At 44.3% G+C, this 15,708-nt stretch overlaps 3 protein-coding genes across 3 annotated transcripts in view; 2 read left to right on the forward strand and 1 right to left on the reverse strand.

The window, feature by feature from the left end:
- The window catches only part of Hpd (4-hydroxyphenylpyruvate dioxygenase), a 29,309-nt gene extending 24,618 nt beyond the window's left edge, over positions 1-4,691 (reverse strand). Inside the window, exon 1 of the mRNA XM_077634028.1 lies at positions 4,548-4,691. Coding sequence (XP_077490154.1) covers positions 4,548-4,550 — 3 coding nt within the window. The 5' untranslated portion in view covers positions 4,551-4,691. The remainder of the gene's footprint in view (positions 1-4,547) is intronic.
- A 3,808-nt stretch (positions 4,692-8,499) lies between these two features.
- LOC144101028 (DNA-directed RNA polymerase III subunit RPC9-like) lies at positions 8,500-9,295 on the forward strand. Its single transcript, XM_077634026.1, has one exon. It carries the CDS (start codon positions 8,598-8,600, stop codon positions 9,045-9,047), a length of 450 nt encoding a protein of 149 aa, XP_077490152.1. The 5' UTR covers positions 8,500-8,597; the 3' UTR covers positions 9,048-9,295.
- A 137-nt stretch (positions 9,296-9,432) lies between these two features.
- Positions 9,433-15,527, forward strand: LOC144101029 (uncharacterized). The gene is made up of 4 exons (XM_077634027.1): positions 9,433-9,567; positions 11,640-11,708; positions 14,157-14,228; positions 15,360-15,527. Exons 1-4 carry the CDS (start codon positions 9,558-9,560, stop codon positions 15,437-15,439), a joined length of 231 nt encoding a protein of 76 aa, XP_077490153.1. The 5' UTR covers positions 9,433-9,557; the 3' UTR covers positions 15,440-15,527.
- Positions 15,528-15,708: the final 181 nt, after the last annotated feature.

A 15,708-nucleotide genomic window follows, 5' to 3' on the forward strand; every position in this document is an offset into this window, starting at 1 on the left:
GCCAGGTCGAGAGCGTGCAGTGTAATAGCTATTAGCTCCTTTAGCAGGCTAGAGTAAAAGCTTGATCAAATTAAAACGATGACCAAGAGAATATACGCCGCACTTTTTGTACGCCTCACGCGATCTCAAGCCTACTTTATGGTTTATGGGGGTTTAACGTCCCAAAGCGACTCAGGCATGAGGGACGCCGTAGTGAAGGGCTCCGTAAATTTCGACCCCCTGGGGTTCTTTAACGTGCACTGACATCGCACAGAACACGAGCCTCTAGAATTTCGCCTTCATCGAAATTCAACTGCCGCGGCAGGGATCGAGCCCGCGTCTTTCGGGTCAGCAGCCGAGCGCCATAACCACTGAGCCACCGCGGGGGCTGCAAGCCTATTTTAGATGCAGCAACCATAGTTTTGCTAGCGAAACCGAAACTATACTTGAGGAGAAATTCAATTACGAGTTATATATTCTATGCAAGCGAATTCCACCGTGGTGATTCACGGATACTAATAACTTGGTACTAAAGATTTCGTATTCCCATTTTTTGTTTAGAAATTAAACCAAGAGCACTACCACTCAGCCAGGCGTAAATCACGATTTTCCGCACGCATGGAGAATGACGGTTAATCCGTCAAGTTCATTTTTTCTGTCCTTTTAGCCCAGAGTGCTTACGACGTAGCGGACTATCTTTCATTCCTTTATCTGCGCAGCAAAGCTAGAGACCTTGCACCCCCCCCCCCCCCCCCCCCTTCTCCTTCCTGTGTCAGCAGACGCTGAAGATAGGAAGGATGCCCGTGGCCTTTCTCCGTTCGAGTGGCACATAGCCTCAATGTTTTTCAAACACGAAGAATTCGCATGCATTGGCCGAAGAGCGTTTTGAACATGTTCCGTGTGAAGAGACCTAGAAGAGGCACTAAAACTAACATGGGGCGGGCCGTAAAATAAGCGGAAATGTGCGAAAGAACTTTTTGACGGAAGAGTTGAGGAAAGCGTCGTGGGGAAACGGAAGGGTGACCACGTTAATTTAACTGACACTAAACAGCAACGCGCCACAACGCTGCCAAGGTCAGACGATTTTGTGGATGTATGCTTCGGCTCTATATCGTGCCGTTCTGGGCGCGATAGGGCCAAAGTAAACACATCAAGCCGTTCTAGGAGTGATAAGTGTTTCACAACTGAGGGCAACTGCGTTCAGTTTTTACGCTTAGTAAAAACTCTTTGGCTCTCTAAACTTAATTTTGGCTACGTTAACTGACGTTTACTTGGAAGAAAAAATCGCGTAATTATGGCCAAGAAGACTGGGTTTAAAAATGGAATCTTATATTTTTTTTCCCGCCACCCGATCCCAACTTCTGACGTCAGTGACGAAAGACTCCGTGAGAGCCGTTTGAAAGTGAATGACGGTCTGGCCCAGCCTCAGAGATACGTGGTCCCCCCCCCCCCCCCTTCACCAGGAAAAAAAAAAAAAAAGATGATGAAGAGCATTTGCGCCACCTCAGATTGCTCGCAAAAACGGCCAGTGGCTATAGTGACACCTGTAATTCATTTTTGAAACTTTTCCAAATTTTGAAAGCCCGGTTGTCAGTGAAAGTGGCCTGTATTTCGTTAGAACTTAATTTGTCCCCTGTGTTCCTTCAAGTGACGTCTGTTACGGTGTTTCAAAAGCTAAAACGTCGCCATCGGCGATCTCCAGGAACCTCCTCCTCCCCTGCACATTCCGGGCGGAACGTCGCAATCGCCGGATTACTTAACCTGCTTGGCAAGCCCCCCGGTGTGCCTGAAGGCAGGAATAACGCTGGAGGGCACCATGAGGTGCTTTCCGGAGTGGTCGTTAAAAAGGGGAAATAAACTTTTAGATTCTTCTTCTTCTTCTTCTTCTTCTTCTTCTTCTTCTTCTTCTTCTTCTTCTTTTTTCTTTCTTTTTCTTTTTCTTTTTTTTTCTTTTTCTTCTTCTTCTTTTTCTTCTTTTTCTTCCTTTTCTTCTTCTTCTTCTTCTTCTTCTTCTTCTTCTTCTTCTTCTTCTTCTTCTTCTTCTTCTTCTTCTTCTTCTTCACCTTAGTAATCATGATGGCACTTCTAATTATTAATTAGCCATGAGCAGAAGCAAGAGCGTGAGAACGCCGCAGGCGACACTGTTTCTCGATTGGGAGCTGAATGCACAGCCTTGTCACGAAATAGAGGCCACTTTCGCTGACAACGGGGCTTTCAAAATTTGGAAAATATTCAAAAATGAATTACAGGTGTACTTCCTTATTACTGTTCCTAATGTAATTACTGCCACTTCTTCCTCTTTCTTTTCTCCTAGGCTCGCCTGAATAACACTGTTCATCTACTCTTTCAACTACGTGGTCACATGTACGTTGTATTTGGACATGCATGCAATGCACGCTTATAAAGACAGCGATGGCAAGACGATACAGCTCGTTAAAAGTCAGTGAGTTGATATTCATTCCATTTAGTTCTTTGAAACTCAAAGGCCAAGCCCTGCCACAAACCCCCGCTGTGGGTTATGCACAGTTTAAAATGAGGAGGACGATAAACTTTATTTTCATCGACCAAGTTAGCAGTTGGGAAACTGCGACTGGCAGACCACAGACGGAGAAAAGGCTTAATAAACACACTTCGCTAAAAAATGTTTGAAGTGTTGCCGGCAGTGTACAGTCGAGCTCCTTACGAAATTCAACGCACTATATGTGCTTGGAGCTCACTTCACAAAGCAGTGCATGTTTAGTGTCATTCGTTCATTCATTCATAGTACCCGTAAGGGGTCCTCTTGTGTGGGCATTACATGAGAATGAGTGCCATAATAGGCTTGTGCAAGGAGCTCAACGATAACGCGATCATTACTGCGCCTTTCCTTTCGTTCTCATAAAACACCTTAATTCGCATAAATGGCAACGCGTGATGCAATGGCTGACAAAGCTGCGCATTCAGCTCCCAATCGAGAAACAGTGTCACCTGCGGCGTTCTGACACCCTTGCTTTTGCTCATGGCTAATTAATAATTCACTCTTAACGTTGCGAAAGAACACACTGCAGTAGCCAGGTCACAGTGAAATGATCTGGATCCGTTTCGGCCACCTGTGCGCTTTAATTAGGTGCGCCCAAATCTCGCAGCATCAGTGTGCTCGCATTTTGCTCCTTCCATCGAAATGCGATCATCATTGCAGGAGTCGAACCCGCGCAACCTTTGCGTTTTCTACCACAGCGCCGTCACCACTGAGCCGTCAGTATACAGTCGCCGACAACGATCGCAAGTGAAATGTAGAGTTCGATATAAAGATTGACACGGTACATATACGCAGCTTGTATGAATAATGTGCTACTTCAAGGGACAGCTTTTGTAATGGTAAAGAGAACGAGCCTAGAGAATTATAAATGCAACAAGCGCAATGCCAAATATAGCGGCGAGACTTAACGTAAACCGCCCGTGGCAACAACATCGAAACAGTCAAAGCTATTAGTGGGAAGGTCGTATACAGTGATGAATTCAGCTTATGCAGGCATTGCCGTATAATAATAATAATAATAATAATAATAATAATAATAATAATAATAATAATAATAATAATAATAATAATAATAATAATAATAATAATTGGCTTGGGGGAAAGGAAATGGCGTAGTATCTATCTCATATATCGTTGGACAGCTGAGCCACGCCGTAAGGGAAGGGATAAAGGAGGGAGTGAAAGAAGAAAGAGGTGCCGTAGTGGAGGGCTCCGGAGTAATTTCGACCACCTGGGAATCTTTAGCGTGCACTGACATAGCACAGCACACGAGCGCCTTAGCGTTTTGTCTTCATAAAAACGCAGCCGCCGCGGTCGGGTTCGAACCAGCGAGCTCCGGATCAGTAGCCGAGCGCCCTAACCACTGAGCCACCGCGGCGGGTCTCAAAATGCCAGTCACATAAACTGAGTTGGCTCCCAGAATACAGACTGGGGCCTCTTCGACTGTCGATGCGTACTGCGTGGTATTTGGGCAAGAAGCCTTCAAACAACACACGACCTTATGAGGATCTCCAGATACCATAATTCGATGCATTTCCCATAACAAATGCACACATCACGGTTACAATACTCGGGGAATTATCGACGTAGAATAGGAACGACAAAAAAAAAAGAAATAGACTGGCGAAACCCTGGGTACTGCAGATACCCATTTACATCTACAGCGAGTACTGCGACATTTCTCAACCCTTCTTCTCAGGGGAGCTTCGATTGTTGTTGTTGTTGTTGTCGTTATTATTATTATTATTATTATTATTATTATTATTATTATTATTATTATTATTATTATTATTATTATTATTATTATTATTATTCAAACAAATGGCGCACAACCACACTGGGGATCGACTCCTATGCATGTTATCAACTCTGTCGTCTTTCTCGCCGCGTACTAATCCTACCTCTTCTTACGTCACCTGGACAACGTAGGAAACCTATCCCCCTAGCAATACGGCCGGGAAAGTTTTGCAGCGAAAATCTAGCTCGAACGGAATAGGGTGCATTTCTGCATTAAAAAAGTAGATATTCGACAAATCGCCGCCCCACTCACCATTTTCAGAACCTGCACCGAAACAGGAGCGACGAGCTTTGAGTCGACCTCGAAGCGGGGCAAGTCGAATTCACTCGCTAAAAGACGGGACGCCGCAGACAACTCCTTGCGTCGCAGACGACTGCACTTCGGCAGGCACTTTCTCGCGGCTCACGCGACCGCTCGGAGACCGGGAGAGGAGGCTAGCCCGACCGGAATTCCGGGGCTTCAGCAATTAGAGGGTGTCGGCTGACGTCACTCTTGGGGAGTCTAGGGGGCCCGGCAAGATTGAGAAAGAGGAGAGGCGAGGAGGGAGGTTTACTAGTCTGGTCAGTCGAGGTCGTGGTATCGAACGACGTCACGGAAAAACAAGTGTCATCCGACCAGCGCCTGGGACGCCGCGTCGTCTGCTGCGGGACAGAGTCTCGCCAAATCTCCGCTCGTCTGCAGCAACCCAGACGACTACATTATCTGCTATCTTATGAGGCACGCACCCCAAAGCTGAGGTCACGGCTGCCGCGGGCCTTTGGTTTCTCGGGGGGCGAGGAGTGCCTGTTTCCTCTTTTATCTGCCTCCGTTTTTGGGCTTCGTCCTATCTCGGTGCTGGATGGGCGCCGAGTTTCCCCAGGCTGGTGCATATGTGCAAGTGCCACGTCACTTGTTTGTCTGGAAAGTATACACGCAGCTGAGATTTGTGCGAGTTGGTAAGCATTTACGGTGGGCGAACAGCGCAACAAAGGCGGTACAAATGCAAGACAAGCGCTGACTAGCAATTGAGTTTATTGAAGGACGAAAAGTGGTAATATATAGTGAACGTAAACAATAACATATAAAAATAGAAAAAAAACGACAAAAGGGTAAACAACCTATGCCACGTGCAATTCAAGATATTGAATTTCCTTGTCACTTAATGTCACGGAAGGACTGCTGATTCACTTTTCTCCAAGATTATGGATGTGATATGCTTCCATGATTTCGCGCGTCACATTGTTCTTATGATGGAACAGCACTACTGCCTTCTTGTACAGTGGTACAAGCTTGGAGTGACCCGACCGAGTGACCCGAGTTATCGACCGAAGTCTGCAAAACCGTTGTTGATCTTTTCATAGGGTCACTCCAAGCTAATCAAAGAAGGAACAGCACTATCGTGCCTGAAATCTGCACTGATAAAGTCGTGTCACGAAAGGATTGCTGACAGCATTACTGCGCAAGTGTGCAGGTTACGCGCTAACGGTTACCCAGATCGTATCATCTCTAGGCCTTCAGAAAAGCTGCTTAAAAGTGTTAAGAGCGGTAACTCCAATGAGAGAAAGGAGAAAAGAAGACTGGCTGCTAGTCTCTTACAAGGATGGCATGTCGCACGTCCAGGGCCACACATGTCGTACCTGGTAACCGACCTTCTTTGAACTTGTATATCAGATACGCTTCAAGTGCGGTATGTTGGGCAAACAGGCAGATGCCTGAGCAAGTGGATACTGGAGCACGAATGCGCAAGAAAAGATGTCCCTCTTTGCCATGTTCCCGCTCATTGCGCTAGGTGCAAGTGCAAGCACGAAAAAGAAAAAAAAAACATGAAAGAAATAAAATCAGAAAAAGATGGCCCGGCTCCTGGGACGAAGTTTCGCTGCAAAAAAATGCAAATCCGAACCGCTGTACAAGAAGGCAGCAGTGCTGTTCTATCATAAGAACAAGGTGACGCGCGAAATCATGGAAGTAAATCACATCCATAATCTTGATGAAAAGCGCATCAGCAATCCTTCTGTGACCTTAAGTGCCAAGGAAATTCAATATCATGACTTGCACGTGGCATAGGTTGTTTATCATTTTGTTCTTATTTCTGTTTTTTATATTTTATTGTTTACATTCACTATATAGTACCACTTTTCGTTCTTCAATAAACTGAGTTGCTAGTCAGCGCTTGTCTTGCCTTTGTACCGCCTTTGTTGCGCTGTTACCCGCCATGTATACAAGCAGCACCAGAGATTGTTCGGTCGCCGCGGAAATTGGGTCCTGATGTGACCCGACGCTTTGGAAGGCTGTTACACTATCAGGAAAGCAGACATTGTGAGATAATAGCACGCTGGAAGCTCTCGGTTTTATGGCCAATTAGTTGAAGGCGGCAGCAAACATTGCAATAATCTTAGAAGATTATTGAAGAAGTTGCAGAAACATTACGCTAATGTTAAAGATTAAAAAAAAAACGTTGCATGTTGTATTGTAAACTTCACTTTAACGTTCAAACTAAGCATCTTGCTAATAATGTGTTCTACAATGATCGGTCCTGTACTGCTTCCAAGGCGTCAATAAGAGAGTTAGTGAGAGGGTCCCATACTGAGTTAGCATATTCTAATCTTGAACGGACAAGTGACTTGTATAAAAGAAGACTAGGCAGGCGCCGGTGGTAAGTGAAAATTACGTTTAAGATATCCAAGCATGCGGTTAGCGGACAAGATATGACATATGTGACGCCTGCCTGCCAAGTTAGATTTGACTTTAGAATGACGCCGAGATATTTGTAAGGTGCTATGGGTGTCAAGAGAGAAAGACAAATAGAATAGAGAACGGGACATAAATTGCAGCGACACGAAAAGCGCATAAATTTGCATTTAGTCGTGTTAAGCGCCATTTGCCCTTGCGGACACTTATTAGAGACAGGTCTGCCTGCCTGGAGTAATGCAACGTCATAAGTATTTTTATCTCACTGTAAACCCCACAGTCGTCCGCAAAGAGTCGTATTGAAGATGTAACATTGTTGGGCAAGTCGCTAACGCATATAAGGAACAACAAAGGAACGACGACAGAACCTTGTGGGACGCCGGATGTCACCGGAAACGATGATGAGTTAAACCCGTTAGGCAGCACGTACTGAAAGCAGTTAGACAAAAGGCATTCAATGCATCGTAGTACATTTAAGTCATTGTTAAGTTTACTTAATTTGTAAAGAAGTAACCTGTGAATTTGGTAAACGCTTTGCATAACGAAATACGCGGTAACACTTTGGCGAGGAAAATATTTAACTGTTGCGCACAGATTCAACAAGTTGAGTGCATGTTGAAAAATTTTTTCTGCAACTGCGATAGGTTCAGTGAAAAATTCTTTTTTTTTTCGAAAAATTTACATATGTGACTACAAATTAAATGGTCTAGGAGTTTGCAAGTTGTCAAAGCACTTAGCGACCTAATATACATACCTCCTCGAAAAAACATTAGGAATGTTGTCTGGCCCGCATGACTTTTTCCCATCATGTTTCAAAAGCATATTCAATATACTTAATAACGACATCATGAATAGGAGATAAAAACGTTTTTAATCATGGAGGATATCACTGTCTTGCGTGAAAACAGATTAAAGTATTCATTGAAAGCAATGGAGTTTTTTTTTTTTCGCCATCAATTTGACCACGATTATAGCGAAAACTCCACAACTTCTCATAGTCGGGGAAATCAAAGCCAAAAGTTCTCAGGCGGCGTTGAAACAACATTTACAAACATTGCGAGTGACAAAGCGTGTTGTCTTTAGTTATCTTGCTTTTTTAACTCAGCGTTCAGAGTAGAAATTTTACCCTCCAGATAATGTGAACCCGAGTGATATGTTGGCGTTCGGAGGGTTTTCGGCGTCAGGTTGATAAAAAGTACAACCTCAGAGAACTACTGAGAACTGTTACCACTCCGTATATTAAATCCAAGCGCGAAACATCGTAAGAGGACATAAAATTTGCTACTGCAGAACAAGCACAGCTGTAGAAATTCAAGCTTCGCGGTGCCAAACGTCGTAGTGACTTTGAAGCGTTTCGTTGAACGGCTACCACTATTGAAACTCTACGATTACTGCATTACCCCCTAGATTTTACTAGTTCTTGAATCTTTAAACAGGTTTAAAAGTAATTTTAACGACCAGACATCTACGCTATCAACTTGAACACAACAGCAAAAAAATCCAATCCAATCCAAATCAATCCAAAGATTGTACAAGTTGTGCATGGCCGGCTAGACTAACCAGTCTATCGCTATGGGCCAGTGCCTATGCGGTTTATGACGTTTGTGGCCAAAGCTGCTCGTAACCTGACGCGCGATGAAGATAATTAAGGAAAGCTCCGCGTTTCTCAGCAATTATGAAGTGCTCAAGCTGCTCAAGGAGTTGCAGAGCGACAAGAAGTCGTCGGGAAGCGGTAAGGCTGCGCGGACGGTGCCCAATCTTGCCACCGTGTCGTACGAGACGATCACTTACCTCGAGCAAACGGCGTGCGCCAGACAGACGGACGAACACATCGAGGTCTTTCTCCAGCAGCTTTCTGCGCTACCGTTCAAGCTAACGAAGATAGAGAAGCTCCAGCTCATTAACCACAGGCCGACGACCGCCGTCGAGATCCAACTGCTCATTGAGGAGAGCGAGGAACGCCTTTCCGAAGACGACGTGCAGACGATCCTAGACCTGGTTGAACGCACGCTTCCGCCAGCAGCCGAAGAGGAAGCCGAGAACGAAGCGGACGATGCCGAAGAAGACTCGATGCAGTGCGAATGAAAGCATGTGTAGATGAGTGCAGTGACTGCGGAAGTGTTCCATGAACTCCATGAGACGTCTTAGGCCTTCTCGCTAGCCTTTCGGCCAGCATTGCAGCGGAACTCAGCATTTTGGACACAGCAGTTTGGCCATTTCATGCCCTATGTTTCCTATGAAGCATTGAAACGCTTGGCTGTATGAAACGCTTCATGTGCGTGCGACGTGTGCATATCCAAATCGTCTGTGATTAAATTATTTGCTTAAACGGTGGTCATTGTTTTACTTGGTGCGACGCTATTATTTAGGGAGGCGTAAAATGCCCCAAGGGTCCGAAGCAGCACTACTCAGGCATTTTTGGGTGCAAATGCGACATAATTTTCACGCGTTTACACTGCGTTCGACTGCCATTGGCGCGGCAACGCTTGGCTCGTTTCTTGTCTTGGTCGCTAGCCGAATCGAAATCATCCGAAGACAATCCAAGCGGTCGCGAAAGACGAGCAAGGCGGCGAAGGTCGATCGAGCGGCTGCGAGATGGGGTTCGGTATGCCAGCATTGCTTTCGTTGAATGCGTTTTGTCGCGTTGATCCACCGCAAAAACGTTTAAAATATCTCTAGCCGCTTTCTGCGGCGCTTCGGAGGAGAGAATAGTCAAAACTGCTTTCGATGCGGTGACCGTGCCTCTGGAGAGCAAGTGGCACAGTTACACCGTGACTTTTTACCTCTCCATTTTTTTTTTTTAATTTCAATTACACCGCTGCATTTTCCGCCTTGGGGCAGGACGCTTTATCTGCTGTTCATGACGACTTGCACTTCACGCTGACGCGTGCAAAGTGACAGACCGTTTGCGACCTAGACAAGTCGAGCAGTGTTGAGGTGCCGTTTAATTGCAGTGCACGATTTTATTGAGCTGTGTTGGAGAGCCCGTAAGATGGTCAGTGCCAAGAATTCATGGCTTCAGCCTGTTCACACCTTGGTTTCGGACCTCTTCCGCTGCCGAGTAGGAATTGCGAGAACTTCGATTTTGGTTCTCGTTTAACCAGCAGTGACACGAGGAAGAAAAAAAAAACAACAGAAGAAAGGTCGAATTGAATTGACTGTTCGGCTTTTTAAACAGTCATCAAGCACTGTAGATCAGATGCTGTACTAATGGTCGTACGCCTGAGGCCATGCATCACAATGTAATTGCTCGATTTCACTAGAGTAGCTGAGGAGCTTAAAAGCGGTGTGGCTGTTAGTTGCATGTAAAATAAAAAAGATACGTGTAGGTGCATCAAACACAGGAGCACAGGGGCTGAAACATTAATGGGACGGTGAACTGTTGAACATTGCAAAATTGCAGAGAATCCGTATTTACTGACCCTTGTTTTTGGTTCTTCCATACCATTACTAAGTCTCCGCAGTGTACTGACAATAAGGCGCTTGAATGTTAGTGGGGGAGTGAAAAAAGTGTGCTGCATTGAGTAGATTACCTCATTAAATGTCTTAGTTATGGCGCTTTCTGGTCTTTAGTTCCCCCTGTGCCATAAAAACCCGTAATTGATTCGTGTAATAAGTCAGCCCGGAATAACATGTCCAGTTTGGAGCATTTAAAATTGGCTCAATTTTACTTTTGACCTTCAGTCATCCTGTGCACTGGTTTTGCACAGTGCTTAAAAGTCTTCCGTTATCTGATGCATATATTTAAAAACAGATAATTTGAGTCCTCTCCTATAGATATTTTGTATTGCGGTTATACCAGGAAAGAAGGCTAGTTCAGTGTCCGTACGCTTGGGTTTTGGTGCACTGCAAAGAACCCCACGTGGTCGAGATTTATCAATGGCCCTGCACTATGCCCTTCCCTTTTGTCCATGGTGTTGATTTGGCTCATAAAAATATGTTAACTTTCTGTAGAAGAGATTGATTTGTTATTTAGGTGCAGGGTAACATAAACAGCAACTTACCAATATCCCTCAAGAAAGGTGTATAATAATTGTATCTTGCCAGTGTTTACCTATGGGGGCTGATGTTGAATATCGAGGCTAATGAAAAGGCTTAGAATTAAACTGAGGACAGTGCAGCAAGCCATGGAAAGGAAAGTGACAGGGATAACATTAAGAGACCGGAAGAACCATCGGTTAGCAACATTCTAGTCAAAGTCAAGAGGGTAAGAATGTGGGCAGAGAGCATGTAATGCAGATAACTAGTTGCTCAGATTGTTAGAGAAGGAAAGATCAGCATGTAGAGGTGCGAGAGATCCAGGGTTAGGGAACGGGATTTAGAAGTTTGCGAGGATTCGTTCGGTCAGCTGGCACAGGACAGGGTTATTTGGAATTAGGTGGGCGGATGAGATTAAGAAGTTAAGTTTGCGGGGATACGGTGGCTGCAGCTGGCAAAGGACAGGGTTAATTGGAGAGACAATGGAGAGGCCTTTGCTCTGTAGTGGGTGTAGTCAGGCTGCTCCTGCTGATGATGATGATTCTAGTTGGGCTGATGATGAATACGGGAGAAGAAAAGAGAGGATGAATGTGACCCCTGTTTAGCCCAAGTGCCATGCAGTATTCTGACAAATTCATTGTTTGCAAACTAGACGCCTATCACGAGCGGCATTAATGATGGTTCCACTTCCTTCCACAGGTACCTGGATGAGACAGGCATGGAAACTGTATCCTGAGAGTGTAATCATGGCTGGTGTGGTCTCGGCATGTAAGTTGCTGGCAGCACGTTGCAGTGAATTTCCCAATGTGTATTACAAACAGGTTAAATATTTGTGAGCAACTTGGACGTCTCCTTGTGCTGATGTTGTATGAAGTCAATTTTACAGCAAGTGTGCTTGAACTTGGGTTAACAAAATTGGATGAAAATGATCAAAATTAGTGATAGATAATAATATACCTGGAGCTGCTGATGAAACAAGAATTTTTTTTTCTTTCATTTTTAGTGGCCGTTCCAGGATTGTTGAGGCGAAAATTGCATTCGTGAACTAAATGTATGGTTTGTAGCTTGCTCCAAATATTTAACACTGACAGCTTTTCTTTCAATTAATCAATTGAATGTCTGTGCAATAGAATCAATTGCTCCTTAGCACTTTATGTCCCCTTCAGGTGCGATTATTATCCAAAGAAGGAAAAAGTTGAGTTTTCACATTTTATTCAGCAGTATGCCGATATGCAGATAACAATTTTCTGTCCTCCCAGATGCATAATCATGCAGTTGAAACTGAATTTCTCCTTATTGTGACTTCACATTGGTTTCAGGGTTTTCATTTATAGTGCTTTGGACTTATACCGCTCAAAAGAATTCATGTAAACAAATCGGATCATTTTAAGTTTCTTAGAGCACTCATCCCTGCAAACATACAAAACAACATCCACACTGACAGAATCATACCAGAGCTATGGTAAAACACGAGGTATCAATCTTAAACCTGATTTTTTGTGTCCACTTTGTATGCCTGGCTTGAAATGGTTCTACGGACAGTTTTGTGCATATGTGCACTTTTTTTTCGCTTTCATTTTTCTAAACATTTTTTTCGAAGCCAGTATACACAAATTTGTTTGGACACCGCATTTCAGTTCAGCACGGTGACCTGTCCTTTTTGGTAGGGATGCTAAAAGTTTGAATTGACTGGTATGAAGATTTTAAGTCCAATTTTCTCAAGGACAAATGTGAACTTTGCTTCTGTACAAATGTCAATACAGTCAGAAAGAGCCAGAGATAAATTCTTACTGAGGACAGTAGTTGGATAGAGTTTTCCTCGGGTGTTCCTTTAAAAAGTGGAAATACTTGGCATGCTAAACTGCAATACTTCACATTCTAAGATAACAAGAAAAATGTGAAAACTGAATCACATCAATGTGACCACTCCCACATTCGCAGTAGTTGAACAGGATACCCATATACTTGTGCTGGGAGGCACTAAGCAGACTCCTCCTATTCAGTGTTAGGGCTAAGAGGTCATAGCTTGTGTTCTTCCTTCTAGAGTGTACTTTGTTTTTCTGGCATCAAGAGCGAGACGATGTATTTGCAAACTGCCGTGAAAAATTGCTAACCTGTTTGTTAATTTTAGAGTAGTTCTTTTAATATATCGCCAGCGAAAAATAACACAATGACATCAGCTTGTTCAGTTATAGCACTTACATATTTGCATGTTGCGCTTCTTATGTAGGATTTGACAGTATTTATGGCGCACGTTAAAATGTGCATGCAGCACCTGAGGGGGGATATAGGTTTAGAAGAAAAAGAAAAAGTAATTCACCAGATGTTTTAAGTTTTTGGTAATGCAAATTTCAGCAACAGCTAGCTTGGTAAGAAATGCCGATGAGTGTTTAGGAACTGTAGGCAGGGTGTGGGATGTCTGCTGCATTTATGCCACTATGCTCGCATTGTGTCAGGAGTCAGCTGTAGTGAATTCGTTCGGCTGAGTGTTGCGGTAGCTGGGTGCAGTAACCTGTTATGTTGGGGTGTGATGGAGAGGAAGGCAGGAGGACGACACCCCTTCCATGATTTCACGAAATGTGCCATGTACAGCTCTTATTGTGAAAAAGCTTATAGCCATGTTTCCAAATATGAAACATAACTTTACCAAGTAAGATCCCTCCTTTCACAATAACAGGAGCTGCTAGTGCTGAATGAAAAAAATAAAAAAGAAATTGTGGGCTTTTTCTTTGAGAACAAGATTTCAACGGTGATTAAGACCTAGCAATTAAAGTGGAATCTAGAGCGCTGAAACACCACCTGTAATTTGGGCCCTGCAGTCTCTTGTTGAGTGAGTACAATGTGAAATTGGAGTGTACCATTTACTTTTCTTGCCCAAGCAAGCAGGTGGTTTGTGTTTACGACCTCAGCTGTGGTCGAGTTTAATTTGAGCCTCTGCCTCATGTGTAGGAGGTGCGGGGTTTAGTCCCCCAGTGCCATCAGGTACCCACCGGTTATCCAGTGGGTAAGGCTTTCCCCTGGCCTGGTGCTCGGCTTCTCTGGGGTGAATTTCCAGGGAAGACTGGTGTTCCAGCCCTCACCTTGAGCTGGCCAAAGATGCATTAGACATTGTGCCCTTTGGCCAAGCTGCCGTTGTGCCATTAAAATCTATAAAATCTATCATCATCAAAATGAGTGTTTTCAATGCCAGAAAACACCGTCTCACTTGTCTTGCAGTGGCTCCCTTTGGGATCTGGTGTGCCTACCAAATACATATAAGGCCTTGGTATTACAGGAAAGAGTACACAGGTGAGAGCGCAGCAAGTATTGATCAGTGCATAAGGACAACAGCAAAAGCTGGTTGTTATGCCATGTGCAGCTTATCAAGCGTTATGCCAGTGCCATGTTTAGGCATTTGGATATGTACGGACAGGTTTCCAAAACTTTTTATCTTGGGCTTTGAAAGTCTGTTTATGGTTTGGTGTATGCGGGTTTAACGTCCCACAGCGACTCGGGCTGTGAGGGACGCCATAGTGAAGGGCTCCGGGAATTTCGACCACCTGGGGTTCTTTAATGTGCACTGACATCGCACAGTACACGGGTCTCTAGAATTTCGCCTCCATCGAAATTCGACCGCCGTGGCCGGGATCGAACCCGCGTTTTTCGGGTCAGAAGTCGAGCGTCATAACCACCGAGCCACCACGGCGGCTGGGCTTTGAAAGTTTAAGAGATTACGCTTGTGGTTAGGCCTAAAAGTGTTGTGCACTCGAAGGCGACAGGCATACCATGCAATATGCAATGCGTTTTACCCTATGCATTTGTGGCTCATAATAACCAGCTATAGTGCTGGTTGGCATCAGGCAGGACTATAGTGGTGGCAAGTGAAGCTTCATCCTTTGGCATGTGTGTGAAAAAAAAAAGTCACCTCACTGCTTTGGTCGATGTAGCTAAGAACACAATTGCTGCCATTTATTGCAGTAAGATGCATTGTGGGGCTAGTTGGTCCATTCAGTCTTCCTCGTTCTTATTGTGTCGTCGTTGTGTGCGCCAAAAAGAATTCTGCCATTTATTAGTTTGATGCAGTTCCATGCCTTAGCGCTCAAGTGGCAAGATTTTGTGGGCATTGCAATGGTCCAGCCATGCTTGGCTTTGCCTGTTGCAGTTGCTCACAGCCGAAAGTACCGCTGATGAATCTTAATTTACAAACGTTAAGCTGAAATATAATTGTCATTGTAATCAGCAGAGTCACTACAGGACAGGTGTCTCCTGTTGATGTCAGACTGCCATTGTTCCATACTGTTCTGACCTTTCAAATTTCTCATCTGTGTTGCTGCTTTTTTTTTGTCACGTCACATGTGCCTCTTTATAGTTTAATTTCTGCCTAGAGGTAAGAGTGCCTATGAGCAGAAATAATAGTTTTGTGCCTGTTTTGTTTTGCAGTTGTTAGGGCAGAGGACCCGTATGCAAAAGTTCTGGAGGAAGCCTACAAGGACTTTGTTCCTCACAAGCTGCCCAAGTAGGCAGGGGTCTGTGTAGTTCACCAATAGATATCTCTTTGTAGGGTATGGGCACATGTGTGAAATAAAATGCTTCATGTTGATTGTTTTACGTCGTCAGCTGCTGCTGTCAGTCTGCATGTGGTACTGTACTTGACTCGTGGGTATAGTGCTATTTGGAATGTTAGGCAGATTTATAGGGCCAGGCTACTGATTTTAATCTACTAAATTTTTTTTTTTTCGACAATCGAAAGCTCCTTGCCTAAATAAACAAATACTTGGCTCTGGCACTG

This window comes from Amblyomma americanum, chromosome 8 (genome assembly GCF_052857255.1).
Source record: "Amblyomma americanum isolate KBUSLIRL-KWMA chromosome 8, ASM5285725v1, whole genome shotgun sequence".
NCBI classification, from domain to species: domain Eukaryota; kingdom Metazoa; phylum Arthropoda; class Arachnida; order Ixodida; family Ixodidae; genus Amblyomma; species Amblyomma americanum.

What these genes read in the sequence shown, in the direction of transcription:
- LOC144101028 (XM_077634026.1), top strand. Translation starts at nt 8,598, where the DNA reads ATGAAGATAATTAAGGAAAGCTCCGCGTTTCTCAGCAATTATGAAGTG.
- LOC144101029 (XM_077634027.1), top strand. An exon ending in GGCTGGTGTGGTCTCGGCAT is followed by an intron (nt 11,709 to 14,156) that starts GTAAGTTGCTGG and finishes CTTGTCTTGCAG; the next exon opens with TGGCTCCCTTTGGGATCTGG. An exon ending in TTACAGGAAAGAGTACACAG is followed by an intron (nt 14,229 to 15,359) that starts GTGAGAGCGCAG and finishes TTTGTTTTGCAG; the next exon opens with TTGTTAGGGCAGAGGACCCG.